Raw genomic sequence first — 23908 nt, 5'->3', positions numbered from 1 at the left:
AATAAATATTGGAATATAAAAGGGTGATGTGACGACGTTTTTATTTCAGCAATTGTATGGCTAAGATGAGAAGTCATAATATAAAATGCCAGTGTAAGTGTGTGATAGGAGTGTTGTTGTAAACCATGTAATTTTTAGGGACAATGAATGGCATTAATGGTGTATAAAGTAAATACACAGATGTATTCTGATATATCATGAGATATATTTCTTCCCTGTTCCTTCAAATGTAGAAGGACAGGGTAATTTTGGTAATGTTGTGGTGTTGTTGTTCCCTGTTCCTTCCAATAGAGAAGGACAGGGTAATATTTTTTTTGGTATACAATGAGTTGTATTGATAGTGATATTTCTTCCCTGTTCCTTCAAATGTAGAAGAACAGGGTAATATTGTTTTTTATCACTATATGAGGTTTATTGTGTGTAAACAATTGATTATTGTGCCATTGTAATCCCTGTAAATTGATTGTATGGTAATTAACAACATATGGTAATGGTTTACATTCATGACACTAGCCCAGGCGTACGATTAAGAACACCGTGAAAGACTGACAGCCATACAATTATACGGAGGGAATATTTTGTAAAAAGGAATGTCCTCCAAGAGCTCAATGCCTCGCGGGCTGAAATTGTTATTAGATTGGAGGAGCAGGTAGCAGTGCTATTAGCGAACCAGAGCCAGCCAACCACGAGATCAACGAGGCCGCCGCACTGCACCGGCCGCACGATCATTGGAGAAGCTACCTGCCTCGACTCCTCACCTACCACATCCCTCTGCGATGGCTACCTGGGGAGCCACACTGGACATCGGGCAACCCCTACTACATCACCCCTCGGACTACACATCACAGCCTCCACGTAGTGATAAGTACCAAAATTGTTATTTAAAAGTGTGCATGTGGAGGGATATTATTGTACTTAATCCGGGATGAGTGTTTTAAAGGTTTAGGTTCCTACCGTGATTTCAGCTTCGGGCTAGGGAAAGATATGTACCATAGTTCTAATTCATTTATACTGAATCGCGGTAGGAAGTAGGCTCTTGCTAACTAGACGCGGTGCGTGGACATTGTTTGTTCAGTTAGACCGGTCAATCAGCTGATCGAGCGACGGTGATACGTTCCGACCCGGCTCGCTGCAGAGAGAGAAGCAGTCAGTCGAGTCTTGGAGTTTCAAGGAGAAGGTGTACCGGTCGAAGCTGAAGTTTTCTTCCTCTAACCCGATAGTTGGGATTTAGAGTAATTATTTATCGCGTGTAAATTCAATTTCAAGTATTTAAATTTTTAGTGCGTTTTATTTTTCCGATCTGCCTCCGTAATCTTCAAAGTAGTAAGTCCCGTACCAGCGTATAGTTAATATCTTTTATTTTTATAATACTGTAATAACAACTTCTAAAGTTTCCCATCTTTCAGAGTCTGAAAATTTAATTCAATTTTTTGAAGTATTGTGAATTACATTTTGGTCATAAACTAAATATCAAGTTTTGTGTTATATTAATTTTGAGTATTTTGAGAAGAGAACTTTTTATTTTGTTTTGTTAATTTAAACCATTTTTTGGAGAAGTATACATTTTTAGTTTAATTTTAATTTTAATACCTTTTAATCAGACTCTTAATTAGATTTGTTCAATTGAGTGACATTTGAAGAAAATTGAATCAAAAGTTTGTAAACTTTGTTAAATTTTTGGTGAACTTAAATTTCGGAATAAACCAAGTATTTCCGAAAAGTTGTTTTAATTTATAAAATATTAGCTCCATATAAATTAAATATATGTACTATAAAAACGGTACATAATTTGCGCCACTCTGCTTTTTCTTTTTTGAGCATAAACTTGTACAACAGGTTATTTACAGGAAAGAACTTGTAAACTGGTATAAACTTGTATAATTCATGAAAGTGTGTGTAGCTTGTGTAAGACTTGTATAAACTTGAAAAGTGTGTATAAACCTGCATAATTTTGTGTAGTGAGTAAGACTTAGGACTTAGAATAATATTGTGAGTTTGGAATATTTGATTTATTTTAAGAAAATTATTTTAAAATAAAAATGGAGCTAGCGCATGTGGATCTGTTGCTCAAAAAGGAATTATATTTGAAATAAAATTTTAGGGGCGGAAATGCTTTTGAAAACGACACCGTCAGAAACTTTGAAAAATGTTGAGGTCCCTTCGGAAGTTAAATATAAGGGCCAGTGCTAGTAACCGGAAAGGGGTTATAAAATAATTATGGTTATGAAAGGTTCAAGAACAATGAGGGCAGGAGATAGGAATATTGTTGAGAGCTTCCTGTGTAAATTTTGAAAAGGTCCGGATGTAATCAAGCTGGAATAACTCGGCCCCTTGTAAAAGTATTTGTTTGCAAGAGTCCGTATCGTAAAGTTTTATTACAAGTGAACCCGATAAGTGAAAGCGAAGTGAACCTGATAAGTGAAAACTAAGTGAGCCCGATAAGTGAAAGAGTTTATGACTTGATAGTAAAGATAGGACTGGGCAATATGATTGAATATTTTCATGTTAAATGCTTATCGGAAATAACAAGGAAATATTGATCCTGGTAAAATGTGTTTTTTGTTTTGTTTTAAAAGTAAAGATAGGTTGTTTTTCTTAAAAGGTAGCAGATCGTGGTCTTTAAAGGTGCATATTTCTAAATTAAAATTTAAATTTGAAATGTGAAATTTGAAAACTCAATAAACATTAGCCCCCCCCCCCCCCCGGAAAGGTCGGTATGTTTTATTTTCAGGTCAATTATATTGTCGAAAAGGAATTGAAGATGAGTTTAAAACAATAAAATTGGCAATATAATTTATTTCTAAATTAACTTCAAGAATTGATTATATATTTATGTATTAATTTGGCCCAAAACACAAAACAAGTTAAGTATGAGAGTCCAGTAGTTTATTATAATAATACAAATAAATATTGGAATATAAAAGGGTGATGTGACGACGTTTTTATTTCAGCAATTGTATGGCTAAGATGAGAAGTCATAATATAAAATGCCAGTGTAAGTGTGTGATAGGAGTGTTGTTGTAAACCATGTAATTTTTAGGGACAATGAATGGCATTAATGGTGTATAAAGTAAATACACAGATGTATTCTGATATATCATGAGATATATTTCTTCCCTGTTCCTTCAAATGTAGAAGGACAGGGTAATTTTGGTAATGTTGTGGTGTTGTTGTTCCCTGTTCCTTCCAATAGAGAAGGACAGGGTAATATTTTTTTTGGTATACAATGAGTTGTATTGATAGTGATATTTCTTCCCTGTTCCTTCAAATGTAGAAGAACAGGGTAATATTGTTTTTTATCACTATATGAGGTTTATTGTGTGTAAACAATTGATTATTGTGCCATTGTAATCCCTGTAAATTGATTGTATGGTAATTAACAACATATGGTAATGGTTTACATTCATGACACTAGCCCAGGCGTACGATTAAGAACACCGTGAAAGACTGACAGCCATACAATTATACGGAGGGAATATTTTGTAAAAAGGAATGTCCTCCAAGAGCTCAATGCCTCGCGGGCTGAAATTGTTATTAGATTGGAGGAGCAGGTAGCAGTGCTATTAGCGAACCAGAGCCAGCCAACCACGAGATCAACGAGGCCGCCGCACTGCACCGGCCGCACGATCATTGGAGAAGCTACCTGCCTCGACTCCTCACCTACCACATCCCTCTGCGATGGCTACCTGGGGAGCCACACTGGACATCGGGCAACCCCTACTACATCACCCCTCGGACTACACATCACAGCCTCCACGTAGTGATAAGTACCAAAATTGTTATTTAAAAGTGTGCATGTGGAGGGATATTATTGTACTTAATCCGGGATGAGTGTTTTAAAGGTTTAGGTTCCTACCGTGATTTCAGCTTCGGGCTAGGGAAAGATATGTACCATAGTTCTAATTCATTTATACTGAATCGCGGTAGGAAGTAGGCTCTTGTTAACTAGACGCGGTGCGTGGACATTGTTTGTTCAGTTAGACCGGTCAATCAGCTGATCGAGCGACGGTGATACGTTTCCGACCCGGCTCGCTGCAGAGAGAGAAGCAGTCAGTCGAGTCTTGGAGTTTCAAGGAGAAGGTGTACCGGTCGAAGCTGAAGTTTTCTTCCTCTAACCCGATAGTTGGGATTTAGAGTAATTATTTATCGCGTGTAAATTCAATTTCAAGTATTTAAATTTTTAGTGCGTTTTATTTTTCCGATCTGCCTCCGTAATCTTCAAAGTAGTAAGTCCCGTACCAGCGTATAGTTAATATCTTTTATTTTTATAATACTGTAATAACAACTTCTAAAGTTTCCCATCTTTCAGAGTCTGAAAATTTAATTCAATTTTTTGAAGTATTGTGAATTACATTTTGGTCATAAACTAAATATCAAGTTTTGTGTTATATTAATTTTGAGTATTTTGAGAAGAGAACTTTTTATTTTGTTTTGTTAATTTAAACCATTTTTTGGAGAAGTATACATTTTTAGTTTAATTTTAATTTTAATACCTTTTAATCAGACTCTTAATTAGATTTGTTCGATTGAGTGACATTTGAAGAAAATTGAATCAAAAGTTTGTAAACTTTGTTAAATTTTTGGTGAACTTAAATTTCGGAATAAACCAAGTATTTCCGAAAAGTTGTTTTAATTTATAAAATATTCGCTCCATATAAATTCAATATATGTACTATAAAAACGGTACACAATAGTGGACAAATTTTAATCTCAAACCGAAAAAGACACCAGCTGAAAAAATAAATTTTATAATTGCACACAGATTACTTTATTACATGTAGTTGATTTAAAAAAAACTTCTTCTTTAATATGAAGAAAAGCTTATAAGTGAATACACACAAATATCAACCAAGTTTTTTAATTTCAACCATGTTTTTGATTACAGATAAAATATAATATGTGGTTATGATCATTTTAAGCCAAATTATTAGTATATTAATCAATGAATTTTAATCCCACACATTTCGAGGTTAGCCATGTAGTTGTCGCAAACACAACTAGCACAAGAATAAGCTACGACCTTCGGTTTACACATTATACAAAAAGTTCATTCACTCTGATCATAAGTACAGGGCTATCAATAATTTCAGAGGTGGAAATAATTGAAAACATGAACAAATTTAAAAAAATTCCAAAAACAGTTTGAAAAATCAAATATTGTTTCAGTAAAGATAAAAAATGACAACATTTAAAAAATAACCTACATAGAGCTTATGAATTTGATATTGACTTAGTTTATTACAAGGATATTTTTTAAATTTCGAGTACTTTACTAACAATCAACTTTTAAAGTATCTTTTTGCTACAAATTGTAAATATTGGTCCTTTTATAGAATATCTGTTATTACTAATATTGCACTTATATCAAAAGAATCGTGAACAGTTTTTGAATAATATATATATATATATATATATATATATATATATATATATATATAATGTATTAGTTTTCATATTCAGCAAATAAGTTTGCAATATATTTATTTATTTAAAAAAACTATAAATTGAACGTTATTGTTTTTTTTCGTTGGAAGCCATTGGAGTGAGATTAAACACGTTGCAAAAACCATACGATTACACACAAAAGATTTATTTGTTAGTTTATTTTTTTACATATATTAACAAAATGCTTTATTAATATAACGTTTGTGAAATTAGCTATTAATATCTTATTTGTATCACTATTTCCTTTTTGTATTTGTTTCAGAGTTATTGAAAGCATTTTTTCCTTATGTAGAACAAGGAAAAACTGGGGTTTGGACTAACAATGTGTTTATCCATTTTTATTAGTTCAAACAAACCCCGTCTAATTAATGATAGCGCTGCATTGTGTATTTAATGAGGAATCAAGTTAAGCACTATTTTCTAGTTTGTTATGTTACATTACTCCATCATTAACACATTGAATTAATACCATGAGAAATCAAAGTAAGCACAATTTCCTTGTTTTATGTTACATTACTGCATTAGTAAAATATTGAAATAATCAACGTTTGTATTAGTTTAATCAGACTCTGGCTAATTCATGAGAACGCTGCATTGTGTGTCTAGTAAATCAAGATATCCACCATTTTATCTAGTTTTTTATGTTACTTTACTGCATTAGTAAAATATGGAATAATTAATACATGTTTTTATTAGTTCAGGCTCCGGTTAGTTAATGAGAGCGCTGCAATGAGTATCTAGTAAGAAATCAAGGTAACCACTATTTCCTAGTTTTTTATGTTACATTACTGCATTAGTAAAAAATTGAATTAATCCTTACCTAGTTGTTACAGTTTACTAACCGTGGAGTTCGTAAACTGAAGTGTTCGTGTTGTAAATTTCAGTGATTGAAGTATGAAAACTAAATATTTAACACAGAAAAGAAAACTCATTCAGGTATACTATATTCATCAGCGTTTAACTTACTTTTAACACTAAACTGCATTTCACTAAAAATGTTTTAAATCGTCTTTTTAGTGAATCATTTAAAAAAACTTTCAAATAACTTTAGACAAAAATTCTTCCAAAATAATGGAATTTAACATCACTAGGGACCTTAATACCTTCTTGGGAAAAGCCCTTAAAAAACTCTTGTAAGACAAAAAAAGTAAAGCCAAGTTGTGCACACGTTTCAGTATCCTTACTTTTTTCCACAGACAAAGATATCACATGTCTGTTGTATGTAGCTCACGTAAGTCCATACTTTTTACTACTGTAATTAGTTTAATATTATTGTAAAATTTTGTTTAGTATTATCAATTGTATTGCCAATATTTTGAAGTCATCCATTTATTTCATACGTTTAAAACTACATGCATTAAACATAATTGATAAACTTTTAATATTTAATAAATACACAATAGCCTTGTATAAATTAGCATAAATTAGGAAATGAACTTATCATATAAGTATATATTTAAATAGGTAGTATGTATGTTGACTGCAAAGATAATTGTCAATAAATTTAGATAATTCCTAAATTACGAGTACTGATTAAATAATGCTCTAGGTTAACTAAAGTGTTAACAACGTAAAAATATTGCTCTTAGATTGACACATGTACACCGTGCGGGTAACGATGTGACATTGTGGTAGGCAGGCTATTTATTGGAATTTTGAGGAATTTGCTAAAATCTACCGCGCTTCCTCGTACCTCTCCCTATACCATACGTATGCTCCGTATAAGATTTGCAAAAAATATATTCTTTGTCAATAACCCGAATTAGTAGAATTGAATAAGTTACTTTTAGAGTCTTTTAAATAGTATTTAACGCAACATTTCACAAATTTATATATTGGTAATGTCGTTTAAATTAGTTTTTATACCGCTAAAGAAATCCAATTACTGAAAAATAATTGAACACTCCTTAAATAGTTAACGAGACTTTGCTGCAAGAGAGACTAAATGAAGTAATACACGTTTTAGAGGAAAACAGCTTATTTAGAGGGGAAGGTTACTGAAATAACTACAGTGAGAAAATCTTTATTACTCTCACATTACTGTAGCTCCACAAGTAAGACTGTTTTATTTAGTACGTTTTCATTCTAAACAATGTAGTGTAGTTAATGAGTACCATATAGCCTCATAGAATTTGGTATGACATCCGATTTGTGGAGACTTACCGCAAGCTGGCGTATAAAAGGCTGCAGAAATAAATGACGAAACCAGTGAATCAATCAACGAAACAAATTATGCTGCTCGGCCATACAGTGGGCTAAAATATTATGGAGACGTCTGCCTAAGGGAAGATCTTCGTCTATAAGCCCGTAATGTTAAAATTATGCATGTAAATGATCAATTATCACAGGAAGTATCAAAGATACGAAAATGAAATTTTCGCCTGTAATGTTGATGGTACAATAAAGACAACCTAGTAATTTTATTTTATTGCATTTATGTATTTTTTACATTTAGCTTTATATATATATATATAATAATTTGTCCCTTTATATCACATTGTAATATTTTTATTGTTTTTGTTTTTATGGTAGAAAAATGTACTAAGGAGATGGAAACAATTTAATTTAATTTTACATACTACTTTCTGAGATAACGGGACACTGTGTTCAGTATTAGATTTTCGAAAAATCTCAAAACAAGTTAACTTACATTTTTAAACATTCCTGCTTCATAATCCTGCCCCGTTTCATTCTGTGTCCAAGAGTATCTTCCTAACTCTACTAGTTCTTTTTCTGGCAAGTATTATCTTCTCTTCACATGCTATCTCTGATTTTATCATCCGGTCTCTGTTGGTTTTCCTAAGAGATTTTTCAGTTTTTTCCCAACTTTCATTTCATTCATTTCATTTTAATTTGTTTATCTCATTTACATATAATACAAATATAGTGATAATAATATACACGAGAAGGTACCCACATGGGCAAAAGCCTGTGTGTGAGAACCGAGTCCATCTTCACTCGAGTTTGCAATCACAATAATACTAATATACAATGTAAGTTTTAGAACAAAATTAAAATTGTGTGATTTAAAGATAACTAAAAAAGACTAATAGTAAATGTACTCTGTTTGGATGCATATTAAGTAAATTCAAGCAGTGTAAAAAGTAATAATTTAATAAGTTATGACAATGGAACGACATGACAAAGATGCAACAAATTTTAGTATATGAAGTTTATGGTTTATGAAGTTTTAGTTGTGTAGTTGGTTATGGTTAGTTAGTTTTATTTTATGAAGTTTAGTGCTTTGATCCCAAGCACTTTCAGAATCTCTAACTTTGTCTTTTTACCCTCATTAAAAGTAATAATAGCATAAAATATGCCAAACTGTATAGTTGGCAGACCTATAAAGTTACTTCTGCGTACTCTTGTCCACATTTTACAATCAAAATAAACAGCAGCACCAACAGCCAACAGGCTGTACACAGACCAAAGAAAGAAAAACAAATGTGACATAAGGAAAACTATACGGAACTTGTATTTGTTTTCTTATCAAGCCGTTTAATCATACCTGAATACCAGGTTCAATCACTCTTTAACATATAATTGGAAAAGATTTTTATTTTTTTTACTGAGTTCTTCTGATAGTTGCTAATCATTTATAAGCTAAGCACCAAAGAAACTTGTTTATAAAATATGAATTTAATGTTACTGGAGATGTATAAATACATTACAATACAGTGAGTAATATTATTGTAGTTACTTGTACATTTATTACGCGCCTGGAAGATATAACCTAATTGACCTAATTGTGAAGATGATTTTACCATTTAATGATTGAAAAAAGAATGTTTAATACTCTCGATTAATTTATGACACAAATCTGTACATAAATATAAAACTATTAAAATCTAAAAAAACTTGTCAGTGCTGCAGATACAAAACTTAAAGCTTACAGAATAAACAGATTTCGAATAGATAAGTTTGTGTCCATGGATTATTTAAATATATTCATTTAAGCATTTTATTAATTAAGAGTAAGCGTCATACACCTGAATATAGTAGACAATTATCGTCCTAAAATGATTCTTAATACATCGCAACATTATTGTAGCATGCAATAATATGTGTATATTGTCATAAACTAAAATGTTTTCTTATTGCTAACAATAAAAACATTGGTTTCGATTCTGTGGAAACTAAGTGCAAGCTCGAGGACACTACACACATAAACCAAAGCGGAGTGCGGTGAGCGCATCCATATGCATTGTATACAAGTGGCACTCTCACTTGCACTACAGTATGAGTTCTTCGTGAGGGAATTAATATGTTTTTCTTAGTTCTACTCAAATATGAGCATATGTTTATATTCAAAACGGCATGTGAGTTTGAAAATAACAAACATTCATGGTACATTGTTGTAGGTTTAGAACTAATTCAATTGTTTTAAGATTTTAAACTCTTATGTCAATCTGTATTAGTGTAGTGTCATTTTAATTAAAACCCAACGATCACATTTAATTGTATATACAGAGTTTCAGACCACCATGCCTTAATCTCCTGTGGTTAGCGAAAGCGTGATGTATTAAACTGTAACCCTTATAAATCTCATACGCCAAACGTCGAAAAATAGTTTAAAATACGGGGTGTGCCCAAAAATGATGGTCACGGTTTGGCCACGAAACTTTCAAATTGCAAGATAGGACAAAAAAGTATATTATATCGCTTTATTTCAAATGTTTCAACCACAGAAGATTGCGACAACACCCAGAATATACATACAGTGTATTCAATTACAGAAATTGTTTTAGAATTGCAAATTGGTGTTGACGTGAAGAGAACAATTTGATCTTTTGATATCAAGAGAACTTTGGAGTCAGACACGTGAAGAAGTTATAAGATGTGACAGTACGTTACAACTTCACATACTTCATGTTCGAGAAGTTCCCAATCTTAGAAGCTTTCTTAGAGTTATTGCGACCAATGTTGTAATTTGATTGTCTACGAACGGTATGTCTGAAGACAGGTGTATGGTAGATTATAAATTCAGCCGTTTCGATTAATAGTGTCTGAAATGTTACTGTTATTTTTATTAAGAAGTTCAATCAACTTAAATAAATTGCATCTTATTTGGCAGAACGGAAAGTAACTTATTTTCAATTAATTTTTACTCTGGTCATTCTCTTTTCACCACTGAGCAAAGAGTTATATTTATATTTTTATATACTACGCAATTTTAAGATTTAAATATTTTTATCTTGTCATACTTTAGTAAAGGAATGCAAGTGTTTTGTCAAAGTGTTTTTTCTGTTTTGTATGACAACTTGCTGGCCCGGATAACGGCCTAGTGGTCGTTTGGTTTATTTATTTTCTAGGTGGTCTCTACGCAGGCTCTATATACTGTAAACTTTTCATTTAATAAAGTTTAAGTAAGTGATAGGTTAAAAGCATATAATGACTTTGAGTTGACAATAAACTTTGTAAATCAGTAATTAGAAATTTTAGGAGGTATTGTTAATAACTTTCAAATTGTTATAAGAGTAGATCACCCTCTTTCTTTGGTCGTTTTGTAGAAGGGTGAAGCACGACAGAAACTGCTAAAATACGCCATTGCATTAATTAATACGCTTTAATTGAAAGAAAACAAGTAAAGTCTTTAGTTAATGGAGTAAAAAACAACAAAAGACCTTTTATGAGAAAAACATTTCCGCGAAAGGTGATTATGGGCACGGAGGCAACAGTGTTACTTGCACTCTAATTTACATCGCCTTGTCAAAACTAATTATTAATGCGCGCTTACCTCCAATGTTTCGTGTGAGAGATAATTACAAATACTTACAGTTCAATGTTAAACTTAGTTTTAGTCTTTCGTGGTTTTTTATTTCGTTCAAACGTCCTGTGACTTTTTTCAAGCAAATCTGTTAATAAATTTATTTATGGCAACTACAACTCGTGATCTTTTTAGCTATAATTATCAATGAAACAAATCTAGACTTTTTCAATAGCTACACTACAATGTACAATTCAGTGCCAAATTTTCAAGTTTATATTGCTTATATATTGCCGATATACCGGGATTATTGCTAAGGGCACTTCAAAGAGGTTAGTAATAACATAAATCATCCAAATACAAAGTTACAAAATATTTTGTTGGAACATTGTAAAAACAGTACTGTTACGATCCTTATCGAGTAAAAGGGTAAACAAGGAAATGCAATTAAAATAAATTATATTACTGCAGCAGTTTATATCTGAAATAAAGACGCTCTAGCGGCGTTACAATATAGATAAAATCCAGAGTAATTCTCATAGTGAGAAGTAGACAATTTGTAAAATATATACAGAAGTCTTATGTTTCAAAACTCATATATTGTTAAAATTTTGAAAGAACAAGTATTAGTTTAAAATGCTAAATAACCCAGACAAGGATGTCGTTGCCTGCAACTAAAGTCCACGATTTTGGGTCAGATAACGCAGTATGATAAGGAAAATAAAGTAATGTGATTAGAAATTAGATTTTTTGTAAGTCGGTGCGCTTCTAGAAAGTATCGATGAATTTAAGTCGGGTCGAATAGCTAGAGACTATTTTGTGCTCTTGAATATAAGACTCTTGAATTGCTTTGTAATCTCTCCTCTTCCGTCAGCATGTCTCCATATCTGAGATGTCTGACTTTTCCACTTAGAATTTCGGACCATTCTTGGACGGTCCGTTTATGTCACCGTCCACGTTTGTAACATAACCACCCCATTATCTTGACATCTTTTGTTAATGGTGTGGCGCTCCTGTTTACTCATTAGGGTTGTCCAGATTGACATGGCACATCGGATTTTGTTATACCTAATAATAAGGTTCTACTGGTGCGTAAAAACTAGCCAGAAGAGCCTCAATCCGTTTAAAATAATAACAATATGCTGTATGCACTTTATTTATATATCCAGTTCATATCTGATATGGATCAATGTGCTTCATCATGATGAATCTGAACATCGTCGACGGACTTTTTAACCGCACTAAGGTCATTGAGACTGTTATAACCAACCGGTTGATTACCGTCAGGCGTCCTCACGACGCGCAATCTATCGGTATTCCTAGAATCACGTTTAGGTTCGCGTCGTTTAGGTTCATCGCTACTTGCCCGTCGACGTCAGTTTCCTCTGATGCTGGAATACTCAATGACCGGTCGAAAGAGCCAGGGTTAGACAATCGATCTTGTCGGAATCGACCTTCGAACTGACTGCTTAATCCACGGACATCTGTACTTCATGTTAAGTAGAGTTCGACGCCCAGGATTCAATGTATTCCTTGTCCACCCTTATAAGGTCCACGATGAAGATGCCTACGCAAAGTACATTATGTACGGCGAACTTATGCATAAGATTCGAGATTGACCTTCGGCAGCAGGTTATTTGTAGGTTGTTTTGTTTTGCAAAGCAAAACTCCCTGTCGTGATTGATTAGGCAGTAGACTAGGGCGCCTGCTATAACAAAACTCCCCGTCGATGTAAATAAGTGTAAATAAGCATTATGTACGGTTCTATCATGTGCTACAATTGTCCTTCTGAAGCTCGTTAGCTTTGGTCACATGTTTACGCCACTGGAGTGAGCTATGTTCCGTTCCTTCATGTGCTACAATTATTGTTCTTCTGAAGCTCGTTAGCTTTGGTCACACGTTTACGCCATTGGAGTGAGTTATGTTCCGTTCCATCATGTGCTACAATTGTCCTTCTGAAGCTCGTTAGCTTGGTCACATGTTTACGCCATTGGAGTGAGTTATGTTCCGTTCCATCATGTGCTACAATTGTCCTTCTGAAGCTCGTTAGCTTTGGTCACACGTTTACGCCATTGGAGTGAGTTATGTTCCGTTCCTTCATGTGCTACAATTGTCCTTCTGAAGCTCGTTAGCTTTGGTCACACACGTTTACGCCACTGGAGTGAGCTATGTTCCGTTCCTTCATGTGCTACAATTATTGTTCTTCTGAAGCTCGTTAGCTTTGGTCACACGTTTACGCCATTGGAGTGAGTTATGTTCCGTTCCATCATGTGCTACAATTGTCCTTCTGAAGCTCGTTAGCTTTGGTCACACGTTTACGCCATTGGAGTGAGTTATGTTCCGTTCCATCATGTGCTACAATTGTCCTTCTGAAGCTCGTTAGCTTGGTCACATGTTTACGCCACTGGAGTGAGCTATCTTCCGTTCCATCGTGTGTTACAATTGTCCTTCTGAAGCTCGTTAGCTTTGGTCACATGTTTACGTCACTGGAGTGCGCTATAATCGGTTCGGTGACGCCTGTTTTTTCTCTACTTTGAGTGATAATCGATACGTGAAACGACGAAGCTTTGAGAACGTAGTAGGTACGCACATAAATTATTTACTATATGAGTTTGACTGACAATTGTAAGTAAAGATTAATATTTTAAGGCGTATTCCTATTAGTAGATTTTAAAAAGTCTTTGAATTACTGAATTAATAACTTAAAAGTGAAGTAACTAATAGGACATGCTGTCTATTAATAATTAGTTATCAACATTTCTGGGTAACACGAATCTCACTATTCTCAATCTTCATTTAAACACCGAAGTTCTGGCAGATGAGCTAGAAATATTGTGTTTTTTCCGTTCTTGTATGTAAAGAAAGGTATATTTTAGTTTATCGTAAATTATTCTGTTGAAATAAAAGGTAATTTTAAGTTTTACTCAGCACTAAAATGTGTAGTTTAGTTTTCCTTGTGTTAAGACACATTATAAAAGTGATATTTATTTATAATGCCATTATATATTTTGGTTTCCGTTGAATCTTCTGTTGAATAAATTATTGCCACTTCAAGCAATGAAAGTTTACACGAAGTTACATAACGCAGCCTTAGTGTTTGCATAATGTGTTCATGGTTTCGTCATTCTGGCGAATAAGCTTCGTAACTCTACATTACGGTAATTTTAATACTTGCAACTGGCCAGATTTTTTTTTATAAAATTGAAGTAAGTTCGCACTCTTGATCGAGGGGTCGGATTAGAATGATTCTGGATGTCGTTTCCTGTATATTATTATACTGAGATTACAAAATCAACATTAAGACACTTGAAGCTAATTGGATAGAATTTTTTTTGAAACTTAGGTACTTCAGGACTTAACTTTTTGAGGAATTTTTACTATAATCAAATATCGTATCAATGATTAAAAAAACAATGGAATTGTTCATGGCTTGAACAAAAATCTGCATCTAAATAAAAGCTGCTAAGATGACTACAGACAGGTAAATTCACCACAATGAGGTGTCCAGTAGGAAATGCTGGTTAAAGAATTCTTATTCGCATTCAAATTATACCGACGCGTCGTACACAATCCTGATACCTATATATTACATATCGTCAAACTGAACCGAGTGCGTATCGTTAGAGAAACTGCGGCGATAACAAGGAAACTCTCCATGACTCCACGTGCACTGTGATGAAGTTGTTTACAGCTCCATTCTTGACGGTGATGAGTGCCAAGTGATTTATCGCTGTTACTCAGAGATCTTTTTACACACGACAATTCTACTCGATGTTGAATCTTCAACTGCCGATCACGATTCATAGCGATCGGTAACAATTAGGGAAGTAGCAATAAAGTTTCGAGCTTTTGAATCATCATCAATACATAGTATAAATTAAAGACACTTTTTGTGTTGGTCTGTTTGTGCATCGATATTTTCTAAACTACTCATCGGATTTTGATACGGTTTTCACGAAAATTGTGTATCAATATTTAATCATAGAAAGTAGAGAAAAGTTTGTAAAATTATGAAATTGACATTTTTTAATAATTATAATATTAGCGAAATTTGATTTAAGAAACAGTTTATGGCACTCTAAGCTAAAGCTTACGAAGGAGGCAGAAACATTTATTTATATTTAAATATAATGTGCTTGATCATTAGTCTAATGCATATTACAAAGACGAAGTTAATATCTACTTTTTTACTACATATTGATCCAATAATGAATTTAAACCATCTAATGCATTGGATATACTATTTAAATGCTATTATAAAAACCAAATTAATGAACAAAGCAGTGAATGTTTGCACATACGGTACTTGAAACTGGTTACCTCCCTTGGCATTGTGTATGACATATTTGCTGTTGCTTGAGGAAAACAATGTTATTGAAATCACGATTAACCGTTTAAAAGAATAAAACTGTATATTACCACACAACGTGTGCTTCAAATTGCTTTAATAAACAAAAGTCAAGAAAATCTAGAGTAACATTAATTTTTATGATAAATGGGAAGCAATGCGTACATGTTTATAAATTAAAATTAAATTCAATTCAATTTCAGTTATTAAAATAATAATTTGAATATTTTTATCCACGCAAACCAAAAAAGTCATGGACCTTAACGATCTGAATAATGCATGAAAATATTATACTGTTTTGTTCATATTAGTTGCACTTCTATGGTAATTTAGGACACATTTTTATTAACTATGATTATTATTATTGTAACTCGCACGAAAATAGTCCCACGACATTCGATGTGGTGTTACTGTATAGCTGCACTTGATACTGAGTGATTTGCATGTTGTCTGCAAAGCAGATACGTGGAATAAAATATACATATATTGTTTACGGTAACAACACCTGATGCTGCAAGAGATGTTGAGACAGAATCAGTAATTTTCCATGTAAAGTTGGCAACAACGTAGGGCGCTAGTGACCAGTCACCATAAGACTGTTTTTCTTGCGGGCTACTCTAGTTAAAATATCGAAGTTCCTCACGCTAGCATCTAATTTATGGCAGAATTCCTGGATGATTCTCCTCGAACGCAATCGATTAGAGGATTCACATTTACCTACAAACGCGAAATTTAAATAATTTAAGTAATTTTCAAAATTAAAGGACGTAGACTACTTAGTGAAAGCAATTATGATGCGAGTCCTATTACATTTTCGCCAACATACGTGGAGACATTTAACCCCAGTAAAAGGGGTTTATTTTAAAATGTTTAAAATCATCCTTTTAATTTTTAAATCAATAAAGGTTAGATTTTTAAAATAAAATGTGACATCAGATATATTATTGTTTAATTTTTTAGAACTAACGTAGCTCTCGACTTGCTGGAATAAACTCATCTGACACTGTCATAACAATTTGGCGATATTGTTAGTTTGCAATAACCCAGATTGTTGACTCAGTAATTCACTCTGTGTTCAAACCCGACTGTTTAACTGTGATTTGATCTAGCCCACCACTTCTAAGTGTTCTCTAAGTAATGGCATTTTTACATGGAGTAACTCGCCCCCCAATAGACAATATACTGTAGCTTAAAAGATAGTAAAAATAGCTGAAGTATAAAACCAGAAAAATGTTTTTGTCAAGGAATTACCTCAAAGAATATAGGCAGCAGTTGAGTTTGGAACACAGCACGTTTATGCTATAGTCCCAATTTAAATTTGAATCGATATGACGTCTCAGGAAACTAACGAAATTTGACTTCATCGTGGAAATGAATTCGGGATAGCGACATCATCATATTGGATTCTTCTTCGGTAAGCATTCTGTTACTGGTAACACCTATTGATTCATCTGAAGTAAATGTTGGTAAGAATAATCCTTTAGGAAAGAGTCACTGATGACACAATCACCTGGATCGACTACAGGGATACTATGAGGGGAGCCGGCACTGGAAGGCACTTTAGCTTGATTATAGGAGGCATTACTGGAGCAGTTAAGTCTGGATCTCACAATTCACCATTTTCTGGATGGTCTTTCGGATTTGCTAATAATACCTTTTAACTTCACAATTTCAGCATTGTCAGCATCAAGGCATCAATTTATTGCATCCTCCTATCGACCAGTGCATCCTGAGTGCTGAGAAACATATCATCTGTCATTGCAAAGGCATTTCTCAAGTCACTCTTAACCACGATTTGAGACACCAGCGGAGAGAGTTGCAATCCTGGAAGGTAGAAGAGGCTGTTCCAAGAGCTGGATGGTGACGTAACTAACCATCTTACTCCGAGCAGCTTTGGTTCTGACAGATGCAGTATATTGTTTAGCGATACATCTTCAAGTCACCTCCCCAATCTTTAAGCTTTGTGACTCCCTATATTTGTATTTTAGTATAATAAGGCAAGGTTTACCCTTGTTAGTGTATTCAATTAACAGGGTCGTTATAATAGGATGCTATTTACAACGTATTTTATATGAAAGTAGTAGTTAAGCTCAATACAGTTTACAAAAAGGTGATAAAACAGTGTAATACAAATGATAAAACTAGGTTAATGTATAGTGTACAAATATTTAAAATCAAATACTAAACTAATATTCATATGAATTTCAATATTCCACTCCACACTCTGTAATTATACGCAAGCGTCCCCATTGTGATTCTAATGAGACTCAATTATTGATTTTGTTTACAAGCAAAAATATAAACCAATTAGCCGATTAAACTGCCACCTGATTAAAACATTTGGGCCACTCTTTAAAATGGTGTAATTAGGAAACTTTTATATTCCATGGAACATGAATGGGAAACTTTAAAATTGTAATAATTATTTTTCTTTTGATATTGATTTTAAGGATACATAGGGTAAAAATAATACCTCTGCCTTGTTCACTTTTGAAGGGCTGACTATTTTCAAACGCCAAACGCATTGTGGGGTTGCTATAATGTAAACCTAAGTTGTTTTGTATGGTTAAAATTAAAACTCACACCATAATTATAGTGAGGCAGAGTCAGTGGGAAAACAAAAGTGTTAAATAGAAAGAACATCGGTTTCAAATTAAACGCCTTAATGAGACATACCCGTCAACACCTAACAAAATGGCGGCCATTTTTAAACATTTAGTGTTTTGTCTCTTTATCGACATGAGTTAGGTATCAAGACACGATATGGTATTGCGAGTATTGAGTTACGCTCTAATATACCTTCCACTTAGTGCAATTTCTGAAATCTGACGCTGGTACAAATTAACCTCTGGAGTCTCGATTCTACGTGTTTCTGAAGAGATCCATAACAAGTCGGCGAAGAAGACGTTCAAAACGACCCCCTCGCATCCTTTTGGCATTAGAGACACGTAGGCTACATAGGCACTCTGTCTGCTTGCTCATCAATTAACTATCCAATTTAATTTATATGAAGAGTTATTCTCATTGTCACATCAGGTGCACAGTTGAAAGGACTAAAATGAGTAACAATGTTAGATTTCAAATTATGTATCGCGTTAAGCTAGAGGTGAAAGGAGCTTAACACAATACTTTCATTGAATCCCACTATATGTGTAAAAAAAGGTATTCTTTTTTAATAAGATTTAAAAAAATCTTACTTATCAGTACCAACTCCTAATTTCTGAGGAGATGTAAATATTTGTATCAGTAACAACATGATGGGATAGCTCGTTTTATAATATTTAAAACATGTGTGGAGAGAATTATAGGTTTTTAGTTTTTAAACCATCCAAAATAGCACCAACAATTGCAGTTAGAATTTTAGCTACATAGGAACGGTACATATGACAGAGTGAGCCGAAATTGAGTTTCTTGGCGTTGTTAGGATGTTTTTTCTGACTAGTACCTTCTAATTCAGGTGTCAATTGATGGCTAATATTATTTAAGATATTTTTTAGATGTTCCTACCCACACTTTGTGAAAGTGGAGCTTAGTCTATCAAAGCACCCTGAGATTTTGTTATAAAATATTCCTAAATGAAATTTGAAAATACTCAACCTTACAAAAAAAGTTAAGGTGGGGTGGATGGGAATTTGGGAGGGCTTCGTATAAGCAAAACAGCACGTCTGACCAACTAGTACACATGCTGTACGTGATTAAATGCTGTAAAATATTCCACAAACAGAATTACTTGAGCAATCTACTTGTCTCTCACAGCGCGTACGGTTGACTCTCACAGCACGTACGATCGACTCTCACAGCACGTACGGCCGAGTGCTCTACTCCTATTTAAACTACATTATTTATTGACTATTGCAAATTCATAATGGCTCCATATATTATGTAGGGTTAGAAACGGAAAAATGCATCACATGATATCATAATAGTGTGGTCTACATTGATCAGTGGATTTTTAATTTTTCAAACGGTGTGGAAATTTCTACGCAGTTTATCCCAAGATAATTTATTGCGATGAAGGGTTGTTCCATATCAATTAAAAAAACTACCGAAAGAGCGAAGGTGCTTTTAGGTAGTAAGTTGGTTTATTTTGGTGGGTTGGAATATCCTTGCGTGACATCTAGAGTATGGTTTTTGACAAATGAGGATTTCTAAAGCTGTCCAATGAATGATTGTCCCTCAGGAGAGACAACTGGTCCCTTCCTACTAAGATCAGCCATATGAAGAGATTACTGGAAATAAGTTGTTAGGTAGTACCTCAACTATGGTTTCGTATTGGATTTTATTTTATACAATATAATTTGAATACAGTGCAACTGTTCTCTACAGGTAAACTTTTTAATTAAAAATAATATTTTGAATGCACAATAATATTGGATGGTTTTCAAAGAGTATTTATGAAATATATTAAAATAATTTGTAATATTACATAAACACTATTTGAGGATCAACATCTATGTCACATTAATAAAGCAGACTTGTAATATAGAATGTAACAATGGCATCTCATCGTTAACCCAACTATCCGTCTAAGCGATCAATGTATAAGACATCCCTCACTGCCATCCATCTCTTCTCTATCCCTCATTTACATTCCTATTTTCAGTCTGCCCATCATCCATCATCGTTTTACAAAATTGAGTTAAAACCGTTGATAAATTATTAAAATAAACATTCCTTAACCATTTCACTGAATAATAATGTTTATTTCTAGATCCCAAATCTTTATGCATGAGTTGTGTTACAGCTAGTTATGGTATGTGAGTTATTTTAATACATTTATAAAACAATTATTAACATGTCCAACATTTAAGATCTAAAATATAAGTTTTCCTTAAACCCACAAGATAAAGTTCCCTCAGATCCCTTATGCATACACATTTTACATAGAAAGCTGGAATAATACTTAAAAGTTATCCTTAGAACATTTCTTCTTCCACAGTAATGTAATGGGGTTGTTAAATTTTTACGAGCTATTTATACGAGCACTTGCAGCCTCCTAGACCTTTGTCCTTCTACGAACTTCTACGACATTTATACATTAAATAAAGCCATCATTAACTCTTCTCGAATTTAAAAATAAAAAATCATCCATTTTTAAACGAATTGAATATTATGAAATATGAAAAATATGTTTATGGCTATTTGTGATAAGTAGGCTTTCGGCTTACAAAAATTTCCATTGTAATACTAGGTAATGTTACGTGGAGTATACTTAAAATACAAATTTACACTACAAATACAGTATTCAGATAATATCAATGTAATGAGTAACTGAAAATTGAGATGTTTCAATTCAATTTTAATACTTTAATCAAGCATGGAAAATAACAATCTAAATATATATGTATATATTATATATATATATATATATATATATATATAAATTGTATTTTTATTAAAGGTATCCCTACTCAGCTCACAAAATGTGGAGTAGCATTTTTTTTAAACTTTAATATGTGTATTTATTGATAACAACCGAAAAAAGTAATCCTACCTGAAAGTTTTTAACTAACCGAAAATTCAAATTTATTTAGAAATGTTAACAAAAACACATGTTTTAACTATCGAGTTAAAACACATTTTTTTTTTAAAACGAAAATCGTTTTTTAGGGATTTTTCTACACCGGTGATATTTGAATTAAGTATAAGAAACTTTTTTAATGAAAAAATAAACAAATTTAAAAGTTTTTACTGAGTTCCCTGAACTTTGAACTCGTGAACTCTAAAGAGAACTCCAAAATTTACTGTACGGTGCAGAGCTAGTTATTTATTTTCTAATAGTAAAATATAAAAAAAAAACATTAATCCTGTATCCTAGGACACTGTAGTGTACAATAAAGCTCACTTTTACAAGAATAAACATTAATTTGACTCTTAATTTCTATTTTTAAAGCAGAACGACAGCTTACAGCCTGTCATTGATTAGTAATGGTTCTAATAGATAATATAGTATGTATATACCGGGTGTCCCATGAAGAGGTTTTATTAAACATTTGATTTTATATTAATTGCCCATTTAAGCACCAAAACTCTACTCAATTAATAAAGTAGGTTTAAAAACTAGTCTGGGAGAGGTTCAGCTCTCTAGCTATTGGAGAACCAAAACGGTGACATATTAAAAATTTTACCATTTTGCTTTCTATAAAAAGTAATTTCTTAAATTACCTGATATGATTACTGCGTTGCAGTTTTAAAGAACAGCTGTGTAATAATGGTCATTGTTGAAAATATCTATTTGATTGAAGAATATTGCTTGTGCTATCAAAACATAACCTAACCTCCTTCATTACAGTTTTATTGATATTGGAGTTCGAAACGTGGCTTTTAATGTTGAACAAAAAAGTGTTGTGCTTGGGCTATTAGCAACATTAACAGAAGCAATTAGACAATTTCAGGTTGCTTACCTAGGGGTTGAACCACCTAGCAATCCAACAATAACTAAGTGGAAAAATCTTTTGTTAGAAACTGGTCGTAAAAACTTACTCTAGAGGATCAAATGAGGAAAGAGAATTACTAGCATGCGCATCAATGCTCCGCTCTCCAGGTAAACCGCTTATACTAAGAATACATTTAGTTCTAAAGGAAAAGTCAACTGACAACGCGGTTGATGGTTGTAAATATGTAAACGTTAATTTAGCTAGTGGTTGTCCCTGGAACTCCTTAACTACCCTCCAAGTGAGTCTCTATAAACGAGTATCTTTCCTGGTAACAGGTACAGCGTCAAAACATTATACGGAATTCCCACGGTATAAATGATTATGTCGTTTTTGGAATTAACTCTATCAAACACTGCAGAGGATTTCCTCGTTAAACTTAAGAGGATAAATAATAATAGTTCATGCACCTTACGCGCATACATGACCCTAGCTTTAAACCCACGTTTCACTCATAAGTGTGGTTTCAAAAATCGCTCCTCCATCATTGGTGTTTTGTGGCAGCCAGCCGGTAGATAATAAGTTCATAATTTAACAAATCATGGAATGAAGTAATTAATATATACTGTACACTTTAAAAGGGGGTTTTGCCTATACTTTTCATTCGCGTTTTTTGCGTTTACAACAAAAACCAAGAAAATATAAGTTTTACCTCATGAAATTTGTATTTCCTGTTCAGAAATAACCATGATTAAAATAAGTACACTTAAAATACTAATTATATGTTGTCTGGAAAAACAACATTATTTATTATATTGTTATACTCTACGTTATTCAAATGAGAGATAACATCAAAAACACTTATGTACTTGATTTTCAAATTCTACCTATCATGATTTGTATGCACTTTGGTAGGATAATAGTTAAGACGAAAACAATCGAAATAAATTGAGCCATCTGGATTAATATTATAAATTAAATAGTTTAATCAAGTACTGAGCTTTAATGCCGAACATAAGGATGGTGGTTATAAAAATTATTATACAATTTATTTCATAAAATGTCTTACATACAAAACTTTGGTCTGCATTTTTCCGAGATACACAAACATTCACAGATTTCTGAGATACACACGATTGATGCCGATATTTATATTAGGGAAATTCTCCGTCGCCCTACCTCATCACGTCAACAGGACCAACTCTGGACTTCCTTTTCCACATCCGTAACCATCTCATCATGTCAAAGGTCAAGAAAGCGAATGGGACTGGTGGCGTGGCCCGTAGGCGACAGGAGCGAGGACCGCCATGTAACTCACTTTAGCGTTGTAACATATGGCCATTAAAATACGTTATTATAATCCTATTAAAAGCATGGATCTACAAAAGATGTCCATCACCTCAAACGACTGAGCGTACGGAGCCATATTAGCGAAGGGGACTGGTGGTGTGGCCCATGTAGGCGACAGAGACTAGGGCCGCCATGTATCGCACTTTAGCGTTGTAACATATGACCATGGAAATACGTTACTATATCCCTACTGAACATGGATCTTACAAAATTTGTTGATCACCTCGAAAGACTGAGCGTACGGAGCCAGGTAGCGAAGGGGACTTGGTGGTGTGGCCCATGTAGGCGACCGGGGCGAGGGCCCGCCATGTAACGCACTTTAGCGTTGTATTCCGGCCTGGAGCTGCACAGTACGAAGAACATGGTGGTGCCCATGGAGTGGCCGATGTAGAGGATCTGCTGGTGACCAGTCACTTGCAGTATGTAGCCGGGAGGTCGTGCGGCCCATCTCGTCCCAGCTGTGGGGTTACAATGACATGAGTTGAAATAGTAAACTATTATAAAAGATGGGACATGAAAGACGTATTTGCTACTTATCCTGTCAGTAGCATAATAAATTGCAATAAGTATTATCTTAACACTAGCTGAACAGGTTTTTCAATACAGAGACAAGTTTTCAATCAACAGTGCTTCAATATGAACTTGAATGGATTTTTCTGGAACTGATCATTCTCCTTCATTATC

At 33.5% G+C, this 23908-nt stretch overlaps 1 protein-coding gene across 1 annotated transcript in view; it reads left to right on the top strand.

Annotated features, from left to right (window-relative positions):
* LOC124372386 overlaps window positions 1–23197 on the top strand; it is a 60202-nt gene extending 37005 nt beyond the window's left edge. The window contains exon 4 of the mRNA XM_046830774.1: window positions 23033–23197. Coding sequence (XP_046686730.1) covers window positions 23033–23197 — 165 coding nt within the window. The remainder of the gene's footprint in view (window positions 1–23032) is intronic.
* The last annotated feature ends 711 nt before the right edge of the window (window positions 23198–23908 follow it).

The sequence above is a fragment of the Homalodisca vitripennis genome, unplaced genomic scaffold (genome assembly GCF_021130785.1).
Source record: "Homalodisca vitripennis isolate AUS2020 unplaced genomic scaffold, UT_GWSS_2.1 ScUCBcl_3051;HRSCAF=8314, whole genome shotgun sequence".
Lineage (NCBI taxonomy): Eukaryota > Metazoa > Arthropoda > Insecta > Hemiptera > Cicadellidae > Homalodisca > Homalodisca vitripennis.
Note: the sequence above shows the minus strand (reverse complement) of the source record. Positions and strands in the feature narration are given on the sequence as shown.